Source organism: Pipistrellus kuhlii, unplaced genomic scaffold (genome assembly GCF_014108245.1).
Source record: "Pipistrellus kuhlii isolate mPipKuh1 unplaced genomic scaffold, mPipKuh1.p scaffold_m20_p_11, whole genome shotgun sequence".
NCBI classification, from domain to species: domain Eukaryota; kingdom Metazoa; phylum Chordata; class Mammalia; order Chiroptera; family Vespertilionidae; genus Pipistrellus; species Pipistrellus kuhlii.
In genome coordinates this window covers 19,571,020-19,595,125 of record NW_023425416.1, presented here as the reverse complement: position 1 = coordinate 19,595,125, position 24,106 = coordinate 19,571,020, and the positions used below count along the sequence as shown (strand labels likewise).

At 49.8% G+C, this 24,106-nt stretch overlaps 1 protein-coding gene across 9 annotated transcripts in view; it reads right to left on the bottom strand.

Moving 5' to 3' along the window:
- Positions 1 to 453: 453 nt before the first annotated feature.
- Positions 454 to 24,106, bottom strand: part of MTMR14 (myotubularin related protein 14) — a 48,345-nt gene continuing 24,692 nt past the window's right edge. For 7 of the 9 annotated variants that reach the window (XM_036431029.2, XM_036431027.2, XM_045579144.1 and 4 more), the window contains 10 exons: positions 21,055 to 21,121; positions 19,142 to 19,227; positions 18,810 to 18,886; positions 18,521 to 18,557; positions 15,724 to 15,794; positions 14,768 to 14,826; positions 14,455 to 14,593; positions 13,578 to 13,760; positions 4,162 to 4,317; positions 454 to 1,057 (listed from right to left, as the gene is read on the bottom strand). In XM_036431029.2, coding sequence (XP_036286922.1) covers positions 871 to 1,057; positions 4,162 to 4,317; positions 13,578 to 13,760; positions 14,455 to 14,593; positions 14,768 to 14,826; positions 15,724 to 15,794; positions 18,521 to 18,557; positions 18,810 to 18,886; positions 19,142 to 19,227; positions 21,055 to 21,121 — 1,062 coding nt within the window. In that variant the 3' untranslated portion in view covers positions 454 to 870. Of the gene's footprint in view, positions 1,058 to 2,393; positions 2,584 to 4,161; positions 4,318 to 13,577; positions 13,761 to 14,454; positions 14,594 to 14,767; positions 14,827 to 15,723; positions 15,795 to 18,520; positions 18,558 to 18,809; positions 18,887 to 19,141; positions 19,228 to 21,054; positions 21,122 to 24,106 lie in introns of those variants that run through there. The other 2 variants (XM_036431025.2, XM_036431028.2) reach the window with 2 other exon arrangements.

Genomic DNA, 24,106 nt, shown 5'->3' with positions numbered 1-24,106 from the left:
TGAGGATGCAGCCCTCTCTAGGTCATGCTGTACATGAGTCTGGTGGTCACAGATCTATCCTCTCCACACCAACTACTGCCAGACCTTCACTGCAGGCAGAGGCTGCAGGTCACTTGAACCAGGACTGCGGTGCCTGCAGAATTTAAAATGAACACACACATACCCACCCTGTTCCCTGTGAAATGAAAATCTCAGCAACCTCAAGTCTAGATTTCACACAACCCTGAGAATCTGCACAGATAAACAGATTCCCTAGGTGACTAGAGCCTTATGAGGCCTGAGGAAACTGCTTCCACCCCTTAACAGCCTGACCCTATCTTACTGAGGAGACTATTATGGCTCAAAAGCTGAGGTATAGCCCCCAAACCCATTTTTTCCAGCACAAGGAAGGACAGCGGGGCCTTCCAAATAACTTCACAAAGACAGCAACCAAGTGAGAATGCCCAAAAGAGCTGCTGTTCAACAAGACTTTGATTTTATTTTGTGTCAAATTGCCTATTCTCAGTGCAGGTGACCCCCTCCTCCCCAGGAAACAAGATGGAAGGGGGGGGTGCCATCTGTGAAGTCTCAGCCTCTACAAGGCCCTAGGAAACCCCACACAGTTCTGAGTTGGTGGGAACCCAGGCAAAGATTAGGGTGGGTGGAAGGCAGTGACGAGAGGAGGGGTGGTGGTCACCAGTTAGGAAGCTGGGGTTTGGAGAACCCTGTCCTTGGCCCTGCTCGGCTTTGGGGCTGCCATGTGCATGATGCAGATGGGGGAGTGAGGACATTTCCCCCCGACTTTTAAAAAAGCACCCTTTGGCCAGGCATGGCTTTGATTCCACTCAGGGCTCAGGTGAGAGAGGAGAAAACTGCTGTGGGCTGGCTGCTTCATAAGGTGCTGCTGCTGGTGCCCCGGAGTCCAACGCCACGCACAAACTGCTCCAGCAGGCCCCCAATGGCACCGGAAGGACTGGAGGCTGCCGCCCCCCGAAGCCCCACTGTGCTGCTGTATGCAGCCAGGAAGGCTGAGCGCACCTCCTGCAGGCGCGTCTCCCGCTCACTCAGGGCTGCGAGCCTATGGAGGAGAAAGAATAAATGCATCACCATGGGGCAGGACCCAACATCCTCATCCTCATGTCACAATGGTTATCCTTCCGTCTTCACCAGCACAAGGCCCCAAATATTTGTCCTGTTCTCCTCTTAAACCATTCCTCTCAGTTTTCAGGTTACTGTTTGGGGGTGACAGGCCTGACTTTTTATGGGGAATAACCATCTCTGTGATCATTAGGGAGGGGAGAAGCCAAACAGGAGGGAGTTTGCTCCAACAGCTGCTGGCTCCCATTCCTTCATAAGAACAAGCGAGTTACAAGCCTTACCTCTAACTAAAGGGAGAGACCCTAGCATCGGGCATCAGGCCTTGGCTAATCAAAGGCCTCAGCTTTCTTGAGGCCAGGACATGGAGCATCCTGGGAGAAAATTCTTGGCAGTGCCCTGGAGAGGCGAGGGTCCTCACTGGAAACCCCTAATGTTTTAGCTACACCTTTAGTCACTGTGACCCCAGGTAAACAGCTAGGAGAGTGCTGGCTTTTCCAGCAAAATTCCTGTTCTGATTCCATGTATTTTTCCTTCTCTGGCCTCTTCAGGGACTGGTCAGAAGATAGGAAATCCCTCTTCCTCACTGGCCTGGAATTACAAGTCAAGAAGAAGAGTAAGTGCGTGAAAAGTTAGACTCAGCAATGCAATGGACAACTTGAAGCAGCGGTCACCAACCTGTGGCCCATGAGGTCCGAAAGGTTGGCGACCGCTGTCTGAAGGATTCTTTCATAGAAGAGACCTGAGGTACTGGTCACATCCAATACCTGGACTAAAAGGCATGCAGTCTAGAAGTGGGAGAGACATGGAATCAGAGGAAAGGTCAGGAACTCAAATGGAGGGAGACAGGTGACACACCTACGTTCATGTTCCCATCCGTGTAAGCACAAAGACTAGCCCTAACTTAACCCAAAATTTCTGAAAGAGACCAATCTCTGGATAATCCCTCCTGGGAATTTGTCAGAAGCAGAATAAATGTCCACAATTCCCAAGCCCAAATGACTTGCACCCGAGGGCCTGAGGAATAGATGGAGGTGTGAGAATAAATGACAGTCCTGGGTAAGTATGGGGAGAGCAGATCTAGGAAAAGTAGACTAGTGGCAGTGAAGTGTGTGTGTGCGCACGTGTATTTATGACACAGAGCGAGAGAGAAATAAGAATAAGGAGGAGAAGATGGGAGAGAAGGAAGGAAGGAAGGGAGGGAGGGAGGGAAGGAGGAAAGGAAGGGAAAGGGGACGGGGAAGAGGAGGAGAAGGAGGTTGTTTTAGGGAGAAAGTCTAACTCTTACAGCAGACTAAGAAAATGGAGCTGATACTGGATTCCTGCAATACTATGAACAACTCCAAAGTATCTCTTGACATTTGAGGCAAATGCATGGCCCTAGATCTTTACTTTCTCAGGTATCATACAGGCTAGAAGTATGTGTGCATCTTCAGCTTTTTCTTAGAGAAAGTCCAATTAGTAGTTTGTATTCACAGGGAACATCCAAAGGTCCATAGGAGAGCATTTCTGGGAGGAAAAGGGGGAGAGATCACAACCTATTTAGAGACAAAACTGGAGTCCAGGATATATGATTCACAGTAGGCAATGGTTAGGCAGGGACTAGAGCTACCAGAATGCCATTAGCTTCTCTCAAGAGATGAGCTAATAGGCTCCAAGAAGTCAAGGCTGATACCCCAAGACATAGCTGGTGAGCAAAGCAGTGAAGATTCCAACTAAATTTTCCTGATAAAGCCCAAGCACTGAACTCACATACTGCGTGACCTCACCAGGAATCAACCCTGACCTCACCCTCCCCTACAGTCTTGGTTGCTGAGATCATGTAGAACCTAGTCCTCTTCTGGGAACCACCAGAACCAACCAGAATTCTGAGCTATGAGCTGAGAGCTGCCTAAGGGATAAACTGTAGGACGTGGGACTAGAGTTGCCTATTTCAGTGGCTAATGCCAGGTAAGTGGGGGATGGTATCAAGCAGGGGCAGAGATGTCTGTTTACTCCAAAGATAACTCTTAGGCCAGTGTGACTGAAATAGTCCCAACAGAAAGATGCAACTATCTTTTTTAATCCTTCAAAAATCGAAGATAGGGACCTTGTTTCTGGCTTCATGGCATGGCTAGAGGCTGTACCAGGCACTAGTGGCTCTGAAGTCCCTGGGCTACTCCCCAGTTGTAGGGCCAGGGCCTGGGAGTACCATCCTGGAATCCCAAAGCCCAGCCCTTGCCTGCCCTCAGCAGGGATCTTCTCAACTCCCAGGGCAGCTTGTCTCCAACCAGTCAGCACTGGTGGAAATGAGCTGCATTTCTGGTGGTGGGATGAATCTCTAACCTGAGTTCATTCACTTGTGGTAGGGAAGCGAGGTCCCTCAGGCAGCCACAGCTGAGGTGCAGGCCAACAAGCTCGCCAGGCCGCCAGAGGCCCCCCCCCCCCCCCCCCGGGCCCCCCCCCGCCCATCTGTACCGCAGCAGAGCAGGCAGGGGGCAGGTGACTGCCTCAAGGGCAGTTGCTCAAGTGGATACTTTATAGGAATTGGAAGTCCAGGATTTTGCACGCTTTTATAGGTGTGGGGTTTTAATTTTTCCTGACCAGAGGCAAAAGCAGAAGACAAAAATGAAGAGGGATTGGCATAGAACCCTTGATTCTAATGGGGAGGAGAAATAGCCTCAGGGCTAACCCAGCAACATTCTGGCTTTGGTCTCCACCATACACCTACCTTCACTTCCCCACTGTTCTGCTTTCAAAGGATTCTCCTGTCAGGCAAAGCCTTGGACAGAAATAGAATCTTCTATAGTTACAGTCCAGCCAGCTTTCCCACAGGATGTGCCCCAAGACACCCGGGGATGGGTGGTTTTAGAGGCTGGGGAGAGCGAACACACACTCCAACGCACTGAGCGGCCCATAACAGGCCTCCTCCAAACCTCAGGTCCATGAGCAGCAAGCACACTCAACTAAGACACTGGGATGGGGCAGGGATCCCAAGCCAGCTCCCTGGGGCCGGCTGCTGCCTCATTCCTGACCAGCACGGCTGTGTGCTCACCAGCTTTTGATATGGGCAGGGGAGCATCCTGCCTTCTCAAGCAAGACACTTACAGACAACTGTTAGGAAGCTCCTCCTGGAAGCTGAAAGGGAGAGAGGAGTCTGGGTGCAGGACAGCCCGTTCCTGAATACTGCCACAGCCTGTTACCATCTGCCAGCTGCCATAGTCTGTGGAGAGAGAGGATCCGGGCAGGGGATGGTCCACTGATCTGGGGCAGAGAGGAGAGAGGGGAGATGATGCAGTCAGTCATATGCCTGACAGGGGAAGCAATGAAGGGGTGGGGGTTGGGTGCTACGGTGGCCCTGGGCCATGGCCGCAAGGTGCTGTTGGTGGAGCATTTGAAAAGTCAGCCACTTCTGAAAAAGTGCAGACAGCTGGATAGACCAAGAAAGAAGAATACAGAACATAAGACAGGCTCAGCTGTGAAGACAATGCTTAATGCAAAGACTTTCGGAAGCGAAAGAAGAGCAAAGCATGGTGACAAGAGGTGAGCCATCAACCAAAGCCTGCCCTGGTGTCTGACAGAGCAAGTAAAATAGCCACAGCACCAAAATGTGGGGAGCAAGACTGATGCCCCATACGCCCCAGCACACAATTAGCATGGAGGCTACACAGAACCCAGGGCCACCAAGCTCCTGAGAGGGGTGGGAGAACAAGTCTCTTGGGGAGAGTGGAGGGTGGTGACCTAGATTAAGAGCCCTAGCCCCACTCTGCAGTGCCTTCCAGGAGCCCTAGTTTGTATTCACAAGCACACCCAGCTAACTCACTGGCTATGCCCAGAGGGAAGGGATGAATCAGGCAGGCAACTTGACCGCCTCATCAGGCCTGTTTCAGATGGAAGTTTGTGAAGTGCAGGGAGAGAAAAATGGTATTGGGAATCTACTGTGCCACCTCCTCCGCACTCACTGCCAACCCCTCTGTCATCTCAGGGCAGCAGTAAAGCCATTAGAAGAGAAAGGAAGAGGAAGGGATTTATCAAACAAACCCTTCCAACAGCTACCCCATGTCCCAGATCCCAGAGATGCATCATCTTTGATGCTTGACCCTTTATTCTTTAGTTCAAGAATAGCAGAAGGTGCTTCTGTAGGGACCCAGAAGCAGAGTAGAAGCATGAATGGTGGTGTAGGGAGTATGGAACAGAGAAAAACATTCACTGATCTTTGCCCACACAGTTGGCTGACGTAGAGAGCGACAGTCCCCCACATCGGTCACACCAGCCCGGCACTGCATCTCCAGGGATCCTTAACCATCCCCATTTTGGAGACAGGGAGATGTCAGCCCAGACAGGTGAAGCTAGGCAGAACAAGAAGAGATTTTTAAAGCCAAGTTTGATTATAGGTTTGTCCTACAACAGAACTACCTTGAGACTAGGGAAAACAGATGGCTTTCTACATTAAAGTCACCATGAATTGGAACCTCCTGTAACACAGAGACTTGCCACATTCATCATTCCTGCCAAACCCCAGAAGGTGTGTGACAGCAGCATTAGAGATGAGAACAGGATGTGGTCTGGTACCTGGTGGAAGACTCTAGTGCCCAACAAAGCAGGGCGTTCTTGTTTCTAGATGGAGAAACTTGGTAGGACTCAGGCTGTCTGTTTTTCAGAGACAGGAGAGGAAAAGCCACATGCCATAGTCTGGCGCCTACCCTCTGCTTCCTTCAGGTCATGCCTTCAGTCAGCACAACCCGCTAAGATCAGCCTGGCTCCACAGATCTCATCTACTATTCAAACTTCAGGGCAGTTTCTTTTCCAGTTTTAGTGGCTGTGGGAGAACAATTCCAAAACACCACAGTGCTGAGGGACTGCAAGGGATGCTGAGTAGAAGAGCCTGGCAGAATGAGGCACACCTGGGGCAAGGACCATGGTTTCTTATGCCTCCACCTTACTCACCCAGGACTATCAAGAGACACAGACCATTAATGGGAAAATAGTGGACAGACAGAATGGTTACAGTGAGGTTCCCTAGTTTTGGGCCAGTCACTTTTTACTTCCTCAGTGTCCAGCAGGTAGCTCCACCAGGCAAGAGTGACACCTGGAGCAGCCAGGGGTCAGCTGTGAGATGGAATAGCTGGCAGAGAGCAGCAGGGTACATGATCCCAGGGGATATGAGGCCATTTCAGCAAGTAGTCCTCTTTTTCAAGAGAACAGGCTCCAAATGAGTCTTCCTACTTGAGGTTTTTGTCAAAGGGTTGCAAAACAACTGTTCAGCTCCTGGGTTTGAGAACAAAGAACCGTGCTAAGCAGAGAGGTAGTTATAAATTCGGAGTATGGATTAGCTGGCTAGAGGGGACACCTAAAGATGAAAGGAAGAGTCATCAGAAGGGAGCACAGCACCTGTACCTTCCTAGTGAAAGGAAAACCTCAAGTCAGGCTCAGTAGACAAGTAACTCGGCCATTTTTAATAAGACCCCGGACCCTTTCTCAAGCACAAACAGAGTAACAAAAACAACAACAACAAAAATTGATTTGAGCTCCACCTCCTCTATCTACAGAACTGGAGGAAATATGGGGCCAAGCTAACCTCAAACTGCAAAACTGGAGCCAATGTTGCTTCTAAGGTCATCTGTTCATATCCCTTCGACTCAGAGGGCCCAGGAGGTTGGCTTCTCACTGACATTTCATCCCTAAGATGGATATGGCCTAGGCCCTCTTCATAGCACCAAGAAAGCTACAACTCTCACATTCTCCCCATCTCCTGCCAGATACTTGCTGTGGGCCAACTGGGGCAGGTGTCTTTTTAAATTTTATTTTTTAATCTTCACCTAAGGATATGTTTTTCCTGGTTTTAGAGAGGAAGGGGGAGTGGGAAAGAGAAAAACATCGATGTGAGAAACATTCATTGGTCACTTCCCATACCTACCCTGACCAGTGATTGAACCCTGAAACGTTTTGATGCATGGGACCAATGTCCAACCACTGAGCAACACTGGCCAGGGGAAGGCAGGTGTTTTCTAGGCAGTTCTTTTTAGAGAGGGGTAGAACACTCATACAAGCCAAACTGGTACAACCCACATAGCTGAAGCAAGAAAAAAAAGATCTGGCCTGGCCTTTTACCCGCCCTCAGATATGTAACTGATAAGGACAAACGGTTACAATTTACTGAGCATTTGTGGAAAAAATGAGTATTTACTATGTGCCAGGTATTCATTAGGTCATTTAAACACAACTTATGGAGGCCGCCAGGTTCATTACTCCCCCTTTAAAGATGGGATTCAAGAAACTGAGCTCACAACTCCAGAAATATGCACAGTCCACACATGGGGTGCGCCTGGAGCACTCAGCTTGGGTGACGAGGGAGGCTACACCAGGGGGCACCACAGTGTACCTACTACATAGGCCACTCCACCAAGACAGGGAGATGAAGCATCTCTATCTAACACACAGCAACAAACATGGAGAGGCAGCCAAAATGAGGAGACAAAGAAACATGTCCCAAATGAAAGAACAGAACCAAACTCCAGAAAAAGATCTAAATAAAATGGAGAAATGCAATCTGCCAGATGCACAGCTCAAAACCCAAGTTATGCCTTGGCTGGTGTGGCTCAGTCGGACGAGCGTTATCCCATGCACCAAAAGGTCACCAGTTCAATTCCTGGTCAGGGTGCAAGCTCAGGTTTTGGATGTGATCACAGTTGGAGTGTGTGCGATGTTGCCCCCTCCCGCATAGATGTTTCATTCTCTAACTTTCCTTCTTTCATCTCTCTCTCTAAAATAAAAAATAAAAAACATCTCCAGTTATAAGGACTTTCAGGAAAGAATAGATGAACTTCAATTTCAATAAAAAGAGATAGAAAGACCCATAAAAATGGAGATAGAAGCATAAAGAAGACCCAATAAAAAATGAATACAGTACCTGAAATAAAAAATACATCAGAGGGAAATCAATAATAGAGTAGATGAAGCAGAGGATCAAATCAGTGATTCAGAAGACAAGGAAGCAGAAAACACCCAATCAGAACAGCAAAAAGAAAAAAGAACCCAAAATGTGAGGAGAGATCAGGGACAACTTCAAGAGTATCAACATTCTCATCTTGGGGGTGCTGGGAAGAGAAGACATAGAGAAGTTGAGAATCTACTTCAAGAAGTAATCACTGAAAATTTCCCTAACCTGGTCAAGGAAAAAGATACAAAAGTCCAGGAAGCACAGAGAGCCCCAAACAGTATGAACCTAGGGACCCACATCAAGACACATCATTATTTGCCCTAGTCGGTTTGGCTCAGCAGATAGAGCATCGTCCTGTGGACTAAAGGGTCCTGGGTTTGATTCCAGTCAAAGGCACATTCCTCGGTTGCAGGCTCGATCCCCAGTAAGGGGGCATGCACGAGGAAGCTAATCAATTATTCTCATCAATGATGTTTCTCTATCTCTCTCCCTTCCTCTCTGAAATCAATAAAAATATATTTTAAAAAACACATCATAATTAAAATGCAAAAGGCTAAAGACAGAGATTCTTAAAAGAAAACAGTTACCCTACAAAGGAGTGCCCATAAGACTGTCAGCTGATTTCCAACAAAATTTTACAGGCCAGAAGAGACTGGCTTGAAATTTTCTAAGCAATGAAAAGCAACAACCTACAACCAAGATTATCATTTAGAAAGAAAGGACAAAGAGCTTTCCAGACAGGCAAAAGCAAAAGGAGGTCATCACCACCAAAACAGTATAAGAAATGCTAAAGGGCCTTCTTTAAGAAAAAGGAAAAAAATATGAAGAAAAATGGCAGCAATTACTTTAAATGCAAATAGATTAAATACTCCAGTCAAAAGATACCAAAGCCGGTTTGGCTCAGTGGTAGAGCGTCGGTCTGCGGACTGAAGGGTCCCGGGTTCGATTCCGGTCAAGTGCAGCTACATTGGTTGCGGGCACATCTCCGGTAGGGGGTGTGCAAGAGGCAGCTGGTCGATGTTTCTCATCGACGTTTCTAGCTCTCTATCCCTCTCCCTTTCTCTGTGTAAGAAAAATCAATAAAATATATTTTTTAAAAAGTGATATATAGTGGCTGAATGGATAACAAAATAAGATCCTTATATATGCTGTCTATTAGACTCACTTCAGATCAAAAGACATACATAGACTTAAAGAGATGGGGAAAAAAAATCTTATAAAGATGGAAATAAGCAAAAGGTTAGGGTAGCAATACTTATACCAGACAAAATAGACTTTAATGAAAAAGTTAATAATAAGAGACAAAGAAGGACTCAGCAATTCCACTTCTGGATATTTATCTGAAGAAACCCAAAAGATATATGCATCTATATGTTCATTGAAGCATTATTTACAATAGCCAAGATATGGAAGCAACCTAGTGTTCACCAATAGATGAATGAATAAAAGAAGTGCATATGTAATATGACTCAGGCAAAAAAAGAATGAAATGTAGCAATCGGCAGCATGTATGGACTTAGAGGGTATTGTGCTGAATGAAATAAGTCAGACAGAGAAAGACAAATGCCGTAAGATTTCACTTGCTAGTATATGCAGAATCAAAAAAACCCAAATAAATGAACAAGTAGACGACAAACACTCAAAGATACAGGGAACATTTTGATAGTTGCCAGATGGAGGGGGTACAGGAAGATGGGTAAAAAAGGAGAAGGGATTGAGAAATACAAATTGGCAGTTAACAGAACAATCATGGGGATGTAAAGCATAGGAGATATAGTCAATAATATAATAACTATATATGGTGTCAGATGGGTACTAGATTTAGTGGGGTTACCATTTCTTAATTTATATAAACGTATAATCACTGGGTTGTACACCTGAAAAATAAAAAAACAAAGAAGAAAGGGCAGTCAGTAATGCATTTAGAATCCTGCCCATCAAAAACACATGGAAACAGGCCAAGGTTTGGCAATATGACAAAATTTTCATTTATTTCTAAAATTCACTTATGTAAAATTCCCTATTCTCCTCTAAAGCCCTGTAAACCAAGGACTGGCAAAAAACACATGGAAAAAACAAAACAAAACAAACCTGAGCTCAGAATGTTTCCAAGTCACAAAGCTGGAAGTGAAACTCAGGTCTGAACAAAAAAAGGTCTGACCAAAGCCAATGCTGGCTCCATCATACACTGATTTTTCTTCCTGATAATGAATGGTTGGTAGGAACCTCAGGGGTTGCTTCAGTGATGGACACATACCTTCCAACTGGACTAAAGCATAGCGCTCCTGATCTGTTGATGGAAAAAAGGGGAGTATGTGATCCTTGGCTGTGAGAAAGGAAGCAGGGTGTCCCAGGAGTGGGTGGCCACCATTAGTGAAGCTGGATAGAAGGCAAAGATAGCATACAGGAAGAGGCAAGAGGAAAGAACCGAAGGCCGCCTTTTCCATTGTACTTCTCCACATGAACCGTTCTTTTTCTTTACTGTTTAATCCCATGTGAGATGGTTTTGCTGTCACACCTGAGTTGATGGCTGATGATGAACGTTTGAATATACATAGGAAGGAAGGAACTGGGAGCTGCCTAAGTCTCATGATGAGAAATTAGAATCCCAAAGCCATCAAATGGCACGTTTGAAGTCCTGCAGGGAATGAATATTTTACTTTGAGGGGGCTGGGTGTTACCTAATCCACATACCAACCCCCACCAAAGCCTAAGCCTCAGGTGATGATCTCACAGCCTCTACCCGATGAATGCCTCCAGGAATGGGGCCTTAAGGGAAGAATCCTTCATTCAACAAGGGCCTGAATTCATGGAGAAACTGGCTTTAGAGATGGCTAAATGGGATTTCTTACATTTGAAAAAAGGAACATCCTTTTCTCCTAGCTGGGCCTTTAACCATAAGCACATATATACCCTCATGTATGTGAACCAATCAGGGACCTCTGAATTTCTGCCGCAATCCAAAGAGAGGTCTTTTAGAACTCCAAGTTTTCTCTTCAGGGTCTCAAGCTGGTAATGCCTTTAGGCTTCTCACACTCATCTGGGGTCTGGCGCTGTGGCCCCATCAAACCTAGGGACAGGAGCCCTATGGATTGCAGAAAGCAATCTGGTTTCTCTGCTTCATTAAACACAGCCTGGGACAGAGCTCACTGCTTCTAATAAGCAGTTAGTAGGTGGTGGATGATATGGGAAGAGCAGGTAGTTGGCAGGTAGAGTTGGTTCCTATGTTACTACTTAGCTATTTAACCAGGCTGCTGGGTAACCCTCAGCCAAGTTCATATGCTCTTCAGGCTTTGCTTGGCTTCGTGCTGGGCGCAGTGCTAGCACCATTCCTCCTCAGGCATGGACAGTATTGTGCTAGCAACCCTGCACCCCTAAAGATGTCTAATGCGGGAGCAGAGGTCAGGGTGACATGGAGCGGGGCTGCTTACTAACTGTGGCCTGGGGGGCATATTAGCATGGAGCACTGGCACTGCCTCTTCCCAACCTCCAGCCCTATAGCTAATGAGAGATTAACATCCAGAAATGCAGCTCAATCAGAAGCTGTTGCAATGGCAGCTAATAATGCAAAAAGGCCACAGATTCCTCATGAAGGGTGTGGGTTAGGGCTGGGTACAGAGCAGTACCCCCACAGAAGTTTCTTCCCAGCCTGACACCTAACTTCTTCACTTTGAACAAAGCTTTACCAATTGCCTTTATAGGGAAGTCCTACTTTAAGAGAGATAGACTGTGGAATTTGGAGCACGTAAAACCCAGAGAATTCACATTATGAGAGGAATTTTGGCTGCCACAGATAGCTTTACTAAAGGGTTTCTTTCCATGCAGTTTCTCTGCTGATTGGCTGTTGTTACCTAAGAGAGGCAAGGCAGGGCAGCTAATGACAGGATCCCTCAGGCAATTTTAGATAAAAGAGACTAAATTAATTTTAATGTTAATAGAAATACATAATTAGAATGCTCCAAATCTGAATAATCTAGTATTTCAAAATAGGCATCAAATTCAGAACCCTGTCGCCTGGCCAGTCCAGGCAGGCTCCAAGTGGGCATTCCCAGAATAGCCCGGCAGTGTCACCAAACACCTCACAGCAGCCCACCTCACGCCTTTCTAAGGCTGTGTGTCCCACTTTGGTCCAGCTGTCCCAGCGTCAACCAGGCCCTGGCACACAGGGCTGAGAGGCCCGAGGACATTCCAACCCTTCTCAGCCTCCGAGGGAGGGGCCTTGGTTGCTATCCTGGACTGGCCAGTTGAGTCTGAGTGGCCCAGTCAAGCGGAGAAGCACCACTGAGACTCAGGGAAATAATCCCAAGATTTGACAGGAGACTCTATGGGCAGGAAGAAGAGGGGGGAACAAAGCTAAGTGTAGGAAGAGGTGATGGATTTCTGCCTCAGCAGGGAGCCCCCAGCAGCTGGACAGTTAAGACCAAGGCAGAGCCCTAGCCGGTTTGGCTCAGTGGACAGAGCATGGGCTGTGGACTGGAGGGTCTGGGTTCAATTCCTCCTGCACACTCCCTACTGGGATTGAGCCTGCAACCCAGGCATGCATCCTGACAGGGAATCAAATCATGACCTCCTGGTTCATACCGTGTTTCCCCGAAAATAAGACATCCTCCAAAAATAAGACCTAGCGCATGGAAAGATAAGACATCCCCTGAAAATAAGACCTAGCGCAACTTTGGGAGAAAAAAATAATATAAGACACTGTCTTATTTTTGGGGAAACAGGGTAGGCTGACACTCAATACTTAAGATATTTCTGAAATGTCCATTTCTCCCTAGAATTTATTATGGACCTCCTAAGTCCCACACTGCTTTGTTTTCTCCAGAAGGGTCAGATATTCTTAAGGCTTTAGAAAACAAAGCAGTTCACAGAATTCTTTCCCCGAGATACGACATGGAAAAATGAGGTATGAAGTCAGCTCAGAAATGCTTTCCCCAAGTATCAGACCATCCCTCAAACCTAAGCCCTACCTGCGCTCAGCTTTGGTCTGATCTAGGAGACAACATGCCTGCAGCAAATCCAGCCACAGCGGTCTGAGTGGCTCCCGTTCCAGGGATGCAGTCTCCTGAAGTTCGCCCAGCCTCACATGTCCAGCCTGCTCCCTAGTATCTGTTCTCCTCATTGCTCCACCGATTCAGACACAGAATGTGAGAGCCAGGAGAGACGCGGGATCTAGAGCCATCTCTTTCATGAGAATGCGAGGTCCACAGGGAAGGGGGCGGGGTAGTGGGCTGAGATCTGCCAAAGGCAACAGGTGAAGGCAGCCCCGACTCTGCCCATCTCCTCACAACCACTAAGCCTTCTGAATTCCCCACCTGCCAGGGCTCCGGGAAGGAGTCTCAAGCCACCCTACAGAACAGCTCTTGCTCTGTACCCAAACATTAACCCATCCTCCAGACAGTGAGCTGGTCTCCAAGGTTGTCAATTCCCCTAGCCTCCTGGTGCACCGCCCACCAGGCTGCACGCCAGGAGCCCTGCCTAAGACTGCATCCGAAGCACCGCCTCAGGTGCTGGAACCCTCCTCTCCAGCCCTATTGATAGGGGAGGGCTAGCCACCTCCTCCAGTAGAGGCTCTGGAGCTCCTCACCTGGCTTTGGGGACCTCCAAAGGACTGCTACCTATCCTGAAAAAGTTTTCAGAATGGTTCGAGGAGGAGGAGCTGGAAGACTTGGCTTCTATCAGCCCCTGATGGCAAGGCGGCAGGCGGTCCTCCGGGGGCTGTGTCCGGTTCCAGAGCACACTCTGTGGAGAGGACGAGTGGCTCTTCCTCCTGCAGTGGAAAGAGTAGGGCTGTTGGCCAAGGGGGTTGCCCCACGCAAGCCCTTGGCCTACTTTCACCAAATCTCGGGGCCCAGTCTTTACTTCCAGAGGGAAAATGCCACGTGGAAGTGGGCACACATCAGTGCTCCCTTAGGCTCAGCCACGGGCAGCAAGAGCAGGGTCTTCACGGAAGAACCGTGGCATCCAATGAATGCCTACTGGCCTTAGAGCACATTACAAAACAGATCCTTAACTAAGTTCAGTCAAGGCCCCTCCCTCCAAATGTTACACAAAATCTTGAGCCATTTGTCTAAGGAGAAAGTCATCAGATTCTCAAAGGAGTTGACTCAAGTCCCCAATTCCCAATCATCATTTTGTACTCACCTGTTTTCTTTTTTCTAAACTGCCCCCTCCCCGCCCCCCCCCCTTCTCAGGCAAAAAAGACAAGGGAGCTCCTCAGGGAGTCCTTTAGCATCCAGCTTTCCCTCCCCCAGCCCTGTCGCATCTCCTTTATGCTCCTGGGCCACCACAGGCAGTGCCCCTCACCGACCAGATGGCTGGCCTCCATGGCCCAGAGAGACAGCAGGGCATGGAGCTGTGCTCTTAGTCCTACTGTCACCAGCCCCTTTGTTCCTGCGACTCCCCGGAGCTGGTGACCCTGGGCCACAGCTGTGAGCAAGCTTAGTTCCAGCCTGGCCCCTCACCAAGCTGCTTGAGTCTGTGCTCCTGCAGGGACCAGCTCTATGGTCTCATAGGTGAAGCTCCCCGCGGCTCCTGGGGAGCTCTCCATGACCAGAGAGAAGTCACTGCCAAGGCTGGTGGTGCTGCCACGGTCCTTTCGTCCTGAAAGACGCCAATGCCATCAGTTCACCACATTATCTTCTCCCACGACAGGTCCCCCACCTCTTCCACACCATGTAACTGGAGAAAGAAGTTTCTAGAACAAACAATTCCTGTGTGGTCTATACTGAGAAAGATGCACACAGGACGGGCAATCTGCCAGGGCCTGTGACTCACTCAGCGCATAGATGTCGTCCAGGTTGAAGCCTGAATCCCGGGCTGGCAAACTCTTCCTCCTGTAAACAGACCCCAAAATGGTGAATTCCGGGTTGGGCTGGGTCTCCTTTGTCCCCTCCCCCACGTGCTGCCTACCTGGGAAAGAAACTCCAACCCACAGAGGCAACTCATGGAGTCAGGTCTACCTAGAGTGCTGCAAAATACCAGGCCCACTTCCGGCAAAGCCCTCCTCCTCCCCGTCAGTGTGGCCCCTTAAGAATTCAAGTCTGGGGGACTGGTTTGGCTCAGTGGATAGAGCGTTGGCCTGCAGACTGGGGGGTCCCGGGTTCGATTCCGGTCAAGGGCATGTACTTTGGTTGCGGGCACATCCCCAGTAGGGCGTGTGCAGGAGGCAGCTGATCGATGATTCTCTCTCATCAATGTTTCTAACTCTCTATCCCTCTCCCTTCCTCTCTGTTAAAAAATCAATAAAATATATTAAAAAAAAAAAAAAAGAATTCAAGTCTGGCCAACACATTGGGAGCCTGACTTTGGAAGGCAAGGGAACTCTGCAAAGCCAACTCTCACCGGGGTCCTAAGGCAACTGCCAGGCTGGGAGCAGACTCTGCTGGCAGTGGCCCAGGGAAGGCAACAATCCTCTTGCCCTTGAGAACTGGCTGCTTTGCTGGGGTGTGGGCAGTCAGAAGTCCTACTGTCCTTGGGCTGGCTTTTCCTACAGCGAATCACCTTTTTCTCCTAGCTCTCAGAGAACACTCATCTGTCCCCAGGCCTATCGGACAGTTTAACTGCAGGCTGGCCTTGGCTATAGCTCAGAAGAGCCTCTCCACCAGGGAACCCGCCCCTGGCCTCAGAGCGAAGGCCAGAAAAGCCAGCCTACCGAGCACGCAGGGCAGCAGGGCAGGACCCTGCCTGCACAGAGTGGCTCTTCCATCCCAGAGTGAGAGCAGGCTTCTTACCTCTGTGTCTTCAGAGAAGAGAACTCCTCAGAGATGATATGCTTCAAAAAATTGAAGCAGAAGAAGAAAATCTAAAGAAATAAAAAGCAATACTCATGAAAACATAGCCTTCTCCAGAGAAGAATCTAGGGGCCAGAATGCGCAGGCAGCCCCCTAATCAGCCCTCTGCTGGATGGTAGCCGTGTTGGGGACCCTGCTGGTGTTCCGGTCTGTAAATGGTATGGGTGGTAGAGAGGGCTTAGCAGGCTACACAAATGCACTGAGGCTGGGATGAGGGAGGACAGGATTGCAAGAAAGTAAGCCATGGGTTTTCACGCTCCTCAAATTCAACATGCTTGTTCTCAAGATACAGAAAAGGATGAAGAACACAGCAGCTTCCCCTCTCTGCCTCTCCCCAAGAACCCCAGGGGAGAGGCTAACAGAGGACAGCTGGGACAGATTATTTTCAGTCAAGGAGATTAAATGAACACCAATTAAGGAACACAACAGAAGGGAAAGGAATCAGATTGGGTAGGGGGATGCCCAGAAATGGTGGCTCAGAGGCAGGGGTGAAGGACAGCCAGAGCCTGCACTGCTCAGAGTTGTGAGGGGCAGGTCTAAGGCTGAGGTGGGCAGACAGGAGAAGGCTGCTGACCTAGCCCCACCGACCTTCTCTCCCCCAGCCATCACCCTCGTCAGGTGGACCTCCACTAATGCACACAAGGCAGTCTTTGCAGTTTTTAAACTCCCCAGTGATTTTGAAGAGTGTAGTCCATGCAGTCTTAGAGCCCCATAGGATCTTCTCAAAGAAAAAAGAGGGAACATCAGGTCAGTATGAAAATGTTGTATTATATAATATTAAATAGGTGCTTTCACCAAGGACTTTTAGTCTTTAATATGCTAATGTGCTGTGAATCTCAAAGACAAGGGAGATGAAGAGTGTTATTTAATAGGCCTCTGTTTTTTGTTTTTATTTTTTAAAGGATCAATGCCTTCCTTCCATTTTTTTTTTTTTTTTTTAAGATAATGTCAAGTCTAATCTGCCTAATATACAAGCTGGATTTGTGAGCATGTTGGTCTGGGTGCGGCCTAGTAAACAGAGGTGTCTTAAAATAGTAGATAGGCAAGGTTAAGAATGGGCCTGACCAGAGGGTGGGAATGGGGCAGGGAAGGGCAGAGGGGAAGCCTCAGTCAGAGACCTGCCGGGGATGAGTCTGACCCTCAGGGACCAGGGGTACAGGGTCCCCTCTGAGTTAACTCGCGGGCAACACCAATGGGCTGGTTGTCACAAGCTCGCCAGCACCTGCCCCCAGCTCAACAGCCCCTACCAAGCAACCTACTGGACAAATGGAAACTCTTCTTACCCCACCTCCCAGGTACCCTCAACAAGGGTTATGAATTATAAAAACGGCAGACATTCTGTTACATATAAAATGCTGCCCTGCATATTTCTGTCTCGAGAGCAGCTGCCCCTCCCCTCCCCCACCCACCATCTCCCTCATCCCCCCACAAAAAGACGAAGAGGCCCAGGCCATGGAGGGCCCCTCATCTTGAGGGGTTGCTGCAGCGAAAAGTATCAATGTCTCGCGTGTGTGGTGGGGGTAAGAGGAAAGCCCACACCCTGAAGACCAGCCCTCCCAGCTGAGGAGACCTTTTGTACACGCTGAGACATGGCCAGGATTTAAATCAGACCCCACAGGGCTGAGCCTCATCTTGTGTGGAGTCTCTGAAGGCAGAAGCTGGCCTGCTTTGGGGGTTTGGGAGAAGACACGGAGGGCAGAATGCCCTGGAGCACCAGTGAGTCTCAAACCAAGAACGCAGAGCAGTTTCACCTGCCAATGTCAACGCCAAAGGCAATGCCTCTAACCGAGTTCACAGAGGCATCCCAGGAGCTGGCTCATGAGCTCTGCAGCCCTGGCAGATGCGATAAGTGCAGGGAGGAAGAGATTAGGAAGGGCCAAGGAGCGGCTAGGAGAAGGAACAAAAGGAGGAGGCACAAGATAAGATGCCCGGAAAGAAGGCACCCCCGGAGAGTGAGAAAGATGCTTCAGGATTCCAAGCGGGGACGGGGACAGAGGAAAAAGAGCTAACGCTGCGTGACGGCTCCCACGCTGGGCATATGCACTCATTCTCGTTGTGAGGTAGCATGATCGACTGCCAAAGACTCAAGGTTATTCACATTGCCCAAGGTCACCCAGGTAATAAGTGGGACAACTCAGATTCAAACTCAGGTCTGACTCTCAATCTGTGAATGAGGAAAACAAGGATACCCAAAAAGGCAAATACTGCGAAAAACAGCAAAACAGATGGTGAGGGCGATGGTGAGCGAGTGGGAAGAAGGGACAACCCCTCAGACAGGAAGCAGGCCCGGGAGCCCAGCTGGCTAAGCCTGGTCTGGGGCCGGGCTGGGAGTGAGGAGTAAGGCATGGATGGCCCTGGGGGCTTAAAAGTTGCTGAGAGAATGTGATGAGAGTGGGGGGCAGGGAAGAGCATCTGGTTTCAGCAGAACGATGAGGGGCACAGAAAAGGACCTGTAAACTGGTGCAGGAAACAAGGTCACGCGTGAGGAAGGCAGCAGAAGGAAGGGGGAAAGAGCTGCCACAGAAGGCCACAGGGAGCGTGTGGACAACTGTTATCTCCTGGGGCAGAGGTTCAGAATGCGGCTGCTGTGCTGGTGCGTTTCCTGCCATGCTGCCCAATCCCAGCACAGCTCCTACAGTGTGGGTACCGCGCAGACCGCCATCCTGTCCCTCTGACGGGTGAGAGCCCAAGCTCTCAGAGCCCTGGCATGTGCTCGCAGACTGTGAGCAGAACCCACCTCCTCTCCTTTGCTGAGCCGATCTACCAACATGTGCCTGCAACAGAAAGGCAAGGAGGTCAAAGACAGCGGCGCTGAGGCAGGAGGGCCACGGGGGACCCCAGTCCCAGGGACTGTGGCTCTGACACCAGCCGCAGGTGGGGCCTGACCGGCACCTCTCAGTCTTTCTCAAGAGGGGGGGAGTGTCCTCACCTCCCACCCTATCCCAGAAGCCACTGCACCCATGGACACACAGGAGCAGCTCTCCAGGCACTGCCCCTCCCAAACCTGACCTTCCCCACAGACTTACCCAAAGAGGAACCAGTCATAGGCCACAGTTAGGTAGAGGACCTCAGCGGGCTTCAGGGACGTGTGGATGAGCCCGTCCTGGAAGAGGCCGGGGAGACGTGCCAACATCAGAAAGGTGCCTTCCCGGGACAAAGCCCCTCCTTGTCCAGAAGCTGAATCACAGCCACAAACCCAGCAACAACGAGGCTGCCCAGGGGCCCCAGAAAAAGGGTTCATCACGACTCCTTACTCCAAACCTTCTTTCGGGAGACAGTCGGAACACTCCCAGAGGGTAGATGGTGGTGGGGGCCTCAAACCCTCCCTGCCTAGCCCAGCCCAGCCCGTCATACTCACAGCCCACAAGGAAAGGCGCAGGAGAGAGATGAAGAGGGGGGTCCGGTCCCAGCCTGAGATACAGTGCACCAGCAGCCCGCTGTCATCTACTCCGACCACCAAGCAGAGGCCCAGAAGAGAAGCAAACACAGCGGATGAGGAGGAAACATAGCACTCCCTTTGCCTGGTGTGAGAGCCAGGCCACCCCTGGGCTCCCTCTTCCGCCCCAGGATTCTCCAATCTGGTCCCACAAAGGGACGGGTGGTGGGCACCCATCTGCCTGCAGCATCCCTCTCTTCCTTCTCCTGCTGCAGGTTCTCAGGGTACTTTTAGGGAAGCAGGTCATTTAGGTGGGGCTGACCTGCATGTCACCGCCCAGCATTTCTCAGGGAGGGTAGTCCAAATATTTTAGGGCCAAACAATTCAATGTCCCGAGAACATTTAGAATCCGTGGCTATCTCCTGCCAAATGCTAGTGGCCCTTTCCTAGTTCCTAAAACACCCAACCTTCCAAAACCACCATGAGGGGCGGTACAACCCCAGACGGAGAACCACTGCCTAGCTCCAGGGACAGGAATGACTCTGGCAAACCTGGCCGCAGTGACTGATTCAGAGATGGGCACTGGACCCAAACTGGGCCACTGAGCATGGGCTCAGACAGAAGCGGTCTTCTTCTGGGGAAGTTAAGATGGCAGGAAGCAAGTCTGAAGGGTGGCGAGCCATGAAGCTAATTAGACAATGGGTATGAAAAACAAAGAGAGGTTCCTTGTGGTATTAGGGCTTGGCTATGCTCCTGGGTCTGGTTGGTTATATAAGCTAATATATTCTACTTGTTCAAGCAAGTGCAAACACACAGAATTTTTTTTTTAACATTATATATATATATATATATATATATATATATATATATATATATGCATATGTATTTTTAAAGAGAGGAAGGAAGAGGGAGAGAGTGTTAGAAACATCGATGAGAGAGAAACATCAATCAGCTGCCTCCTGCACACCCCCTACTGGAAATGTGCTTATAGCCAGGGTACATGCCCTTGACCAGAATCAAACCTGGGACCCTTGAGTCTGCAAGCCGATGCTCTATCCACTGAGCCATACTGGTTAGGGCTTAATATATTTTTACTGAATTCAGAGAGGGAGGGAGAAGGAGAGGGAGAGAACGATAGAACATCAATGATGTGAGAGAATCATGGATCAGCTGCCTCCTGCACACCCCACAGTAGGGATAGAGCTCGCAACCCAGGCATGCGCCCTTGACCAGAATCGAACCCAGGACCCTTTAGTCCACAGGCTGATGCTCTACCCACTAAGCCGAACCACTAGGGCCAGAATTCTTGATTGATATTAGAAAAGTCATTGTGCTCCAGACACATCCAATCAAAATAGCCAATTGGGATAGGTTGACTGGTCCTCTAAGGCCTTTTTCATGTGCCCAATAAGAAGTCAGGACTGGCCGAAACCGGTTTGGCTCAATGGTAGAGCGTTGGTCTGCGAACTGAAAGGTCCCAGGTTCGATTCCGGTCAAGGGCATGTACCCGAGTTGTGGGCACATCCCCAGTAGGGGGTATGCAAGAGGCAGCTGATCAATGCTTCTCTCTCATCGATGTTTCATAGTCAGAACTGATTTTCTCTCATCTTTCTGAATTAAAAGAGGCCATTACGGCCCCCCAAAAAACACTGACGCTCAAAGGTCAGCTGCTGCCGTGCAGAAACATCCTGCATGTGGTTCAGATAGTAACGAGTTCGTAATTGTGGGTTTTAAGGACATGGGATAAAGCTGCCAATGGACAAGGGAATCCCCAAGTCCTTCCACCATAGAGCAGAATGCATTCTGCGGCCCCAGCAAACATACATCCTCAATGTCACGACCTGGGAATAGCCAGGGGACACAATGGCTTGAGGCGCAGCCAGAGGCAGACTCACCGTCGCTGTTAATTATGGAAAGCAGCAGTTTCAGGTAGTTTTGTGTTTGTTGCACCAGGTCCCAGCTCTGTAGGAGACGGAAGATAAAAGGGATCTAAGAATAGATATTTAACTCAGACTGAGAGTTTGAAGTTTTAGAAAAAATAAAATTCTGAGTTATTCTGGGGCAACAAATACTCTTGGTCCCAAATCCCAGATAACTAGACTTCACTGCCCGCTCTGAGAGCTCCTTCCACCTTCCCCTGCACCCTCACCCCACAGGCCCCCTTGCTCATGACAGTGAGGAAGGGCTCGCCATGCCGAGGCCTGGGCAGCCCCCAGCCTCACGCCCACAGCAGCAGTCATCCGGTGGCCTCTTCTCAGCCCCCAGCTCCCCATGTGGCTCTCCAGGGGACTAACAGAAGGGAACAAAGAGCCGTGAGCCGGTGGCCACTGTTGCTAAACAGAAAGAATCATTCCTTCATTTGCCAACACATCACTGAAACCAAGGAAAATATCAAGCTTCTCATCAACCATGTTTCATTTGCTTTTTACTGCAATTCACTGCATACCCTGTCTTTTGATGAATTATAAATGCAGTCTGTTAGGCAGACAGAACTTCACAAAACAGGAAGGCCATGGGGTGGGAGATGAAAAATAGGCAAAAGCTGTAAAGAGATTGGGGCCTCTGTTCTAGCCCAAGAGGTCTAGCCCAGACGCTCTCAGAAACAGTCCACCCGGATCCGGAATTCCACGGAGGGGCTCGACCCAGTTCTGCAGCCCCTGCCCGACGCGGGGAAGCCTCTCAACACAACGGTGTGTCCGCGTCCCAGGGCTGTGCAGAGGTCGGATATGCCGGGGAGAGCGTGCTTCCCGGGGGGAGGGCGAACACGGCACCTGTAATTGGAGTGGTTTTCCCAGGAATTTAAAACAGGCTCATTTACGTGACCCTCCCAGGGCCCCTGGCGAGTTCTGACCCACTTCCAGCAGCTCCAGAGACGGTGCTGCACTAATAAAGCCATTACCCGCAGGAGCACGGGTCTCCGCTCATCTGGCTCAAGCGTGTCAGACACACCGCTGCCAGCAGACTTCCCGAGAGCCGGGATTCTCTAAGTGGGAGGAGAAGCAGGAGCAGGAGGCAGGAGATACGTAGCACAAAGCCCAGGGAAGTCAGGCGGGCTGGGAAAGACTGCAGCCGCGAGGAGTGGGCAGGACCGAACAAGGATCAGAACCAGGCGGTTGTTCTAAGGGGACACAGCAAATTCACAGTGAGCTCAGTGCTGGGAGAGGAACCTCAGGCGGGGAGCGATGGGTTGGTAGAGGCTCAAGGTCACAGAGCTAAGCTGAGCTGGGGCAGGAACCCAGCCCTGCTGGACTTCGAAGTTCACATCCTTAGTCACATGCTACACCGCAGGGACTTTTCCTACAATAACAAAGAAATAAGTCTGAGGAGGTTGCAGAATGAGAAGACGACCTGGGAAGTGCACTAAAATCTAGGCTAACCTGACTCTTATCCGACATGATCCGTGAAGTCTCTGAGTGTGGAGGTGAGCACCGGGCGTCTTATGTCTTTGTGCCTGGAGTACTCTTCCCCCTGACTGGAAAGCTCATCAGACCACACATCTTGCCCCAAGCACTCTCCCACTTGTGGACATCAATGGGTGAACCACGGGCCCTGGGACACCGTGGTGAACAATGAGCTCAGCCCTCACGGGGCTGCAGGAGAGGGAAGGCAAAGGGAACTGCTGCAGGTGGACTGATGAGAAGACCACCTCTGGATGCTGCGGGACCATGGAGTTGGTGGCCTAGCCTAGCCTGACCCAGGGGACCATTAGGGAGCCCTTTTTGGAGGTGGCGACATGAACATAAGAAAAAGAGAGTGCCGGGACCAGTTTGGCTCAGTGGATAGAGCGTTGGCCTGCGGACTGAAGGGTCCCAGGTTCGATTCCGGGCAAGGGCATGTACCTTGGTTGCGGGCACATCCCCAGTAGCGGGTGTGCAAGAGGCAGCTGATCAATGATTCTCTCTCATCGATGTTTCTAACTCTCTATCCCTCTCTGTGAAAAACCAATAAAATAAAATAAAAATAAACAAAAAACAAAAACAAAGAGAGGACTGAAACTGGTTTGGCCCAGTGGATAGAACGTCAGCCTGTGGACTGAAGGTCCCAGGTTCGATTCTGGTCAAGGGCATGTAACTTAGTTGCAGGCACATCCCCGGTGGGGAATGTGCAGGAGGCAGCTGATTGATGTTCCTCTCTTATCGATGTTTCTATCTCTCTCCCTTCCTCTGCAAAAAATATTTTTTTTTTTTTTAAAAGAGAGGGAAAGTGGACGAGTGTTTCCTACAGAGAAGAGCATGTGCAAACCTGGAAAGCACTCTTCCTTCAGGGGCTATAAGGAGGCCAGTGCGGCTGGAGGAGAGGATGGCCATCCACAAGAACAAGGCGGGGACATGGGAGCGGGTGGGCCACATAAGGGTCCTGGACTAAAGTCAGTGGTGGGGGCCTGGCTGGTGTGGTTCAGTGATTGTGCACATGCCCAGGTGTGGGTTGGATCCCAGTGTGGGGTGTGCAGGAAGCAGCCGATCAATGATTTTCATCGTTGATGGATATCTCCCTCCCTCCCTCCCTCCCTCCCTCCCTCCCTCCCTCCCTCCCAGAAAGATGGAAAGAAAGAGAAAGGAAGTCATTGGTGGGTTTTAAAGAAGGGATGACTAAGAAGACCTTGCCCCATGATTTGAGTGTTGCTCTCTGAGGCCCTTTTCTAGTGCTTTACATCCACCATTTCCAGAAGCCCCCAATGCGCCCCACATTCAGACATGAGATTCTCTTGAGATGACAGTGGCCTGGACTAGGCTAAGAGAGGGAGGCAAGTACTGGAGAGTTTCACCAGGGACAGAGATTTAAGAATTGATGGGATATGGCAATGGGCGTGGGGGGGGGGGGGAAGCACCCAATTTTCAAGTTTGAGCATCTAGGTAAATGGTGGCGGGTCTGGTGGCACTGTAGGCTGGGGCCAGTCTGGCCAGCTTGAGTTTGAGATGGCTGCCCAGAGGGATACCTGCAAAAGGT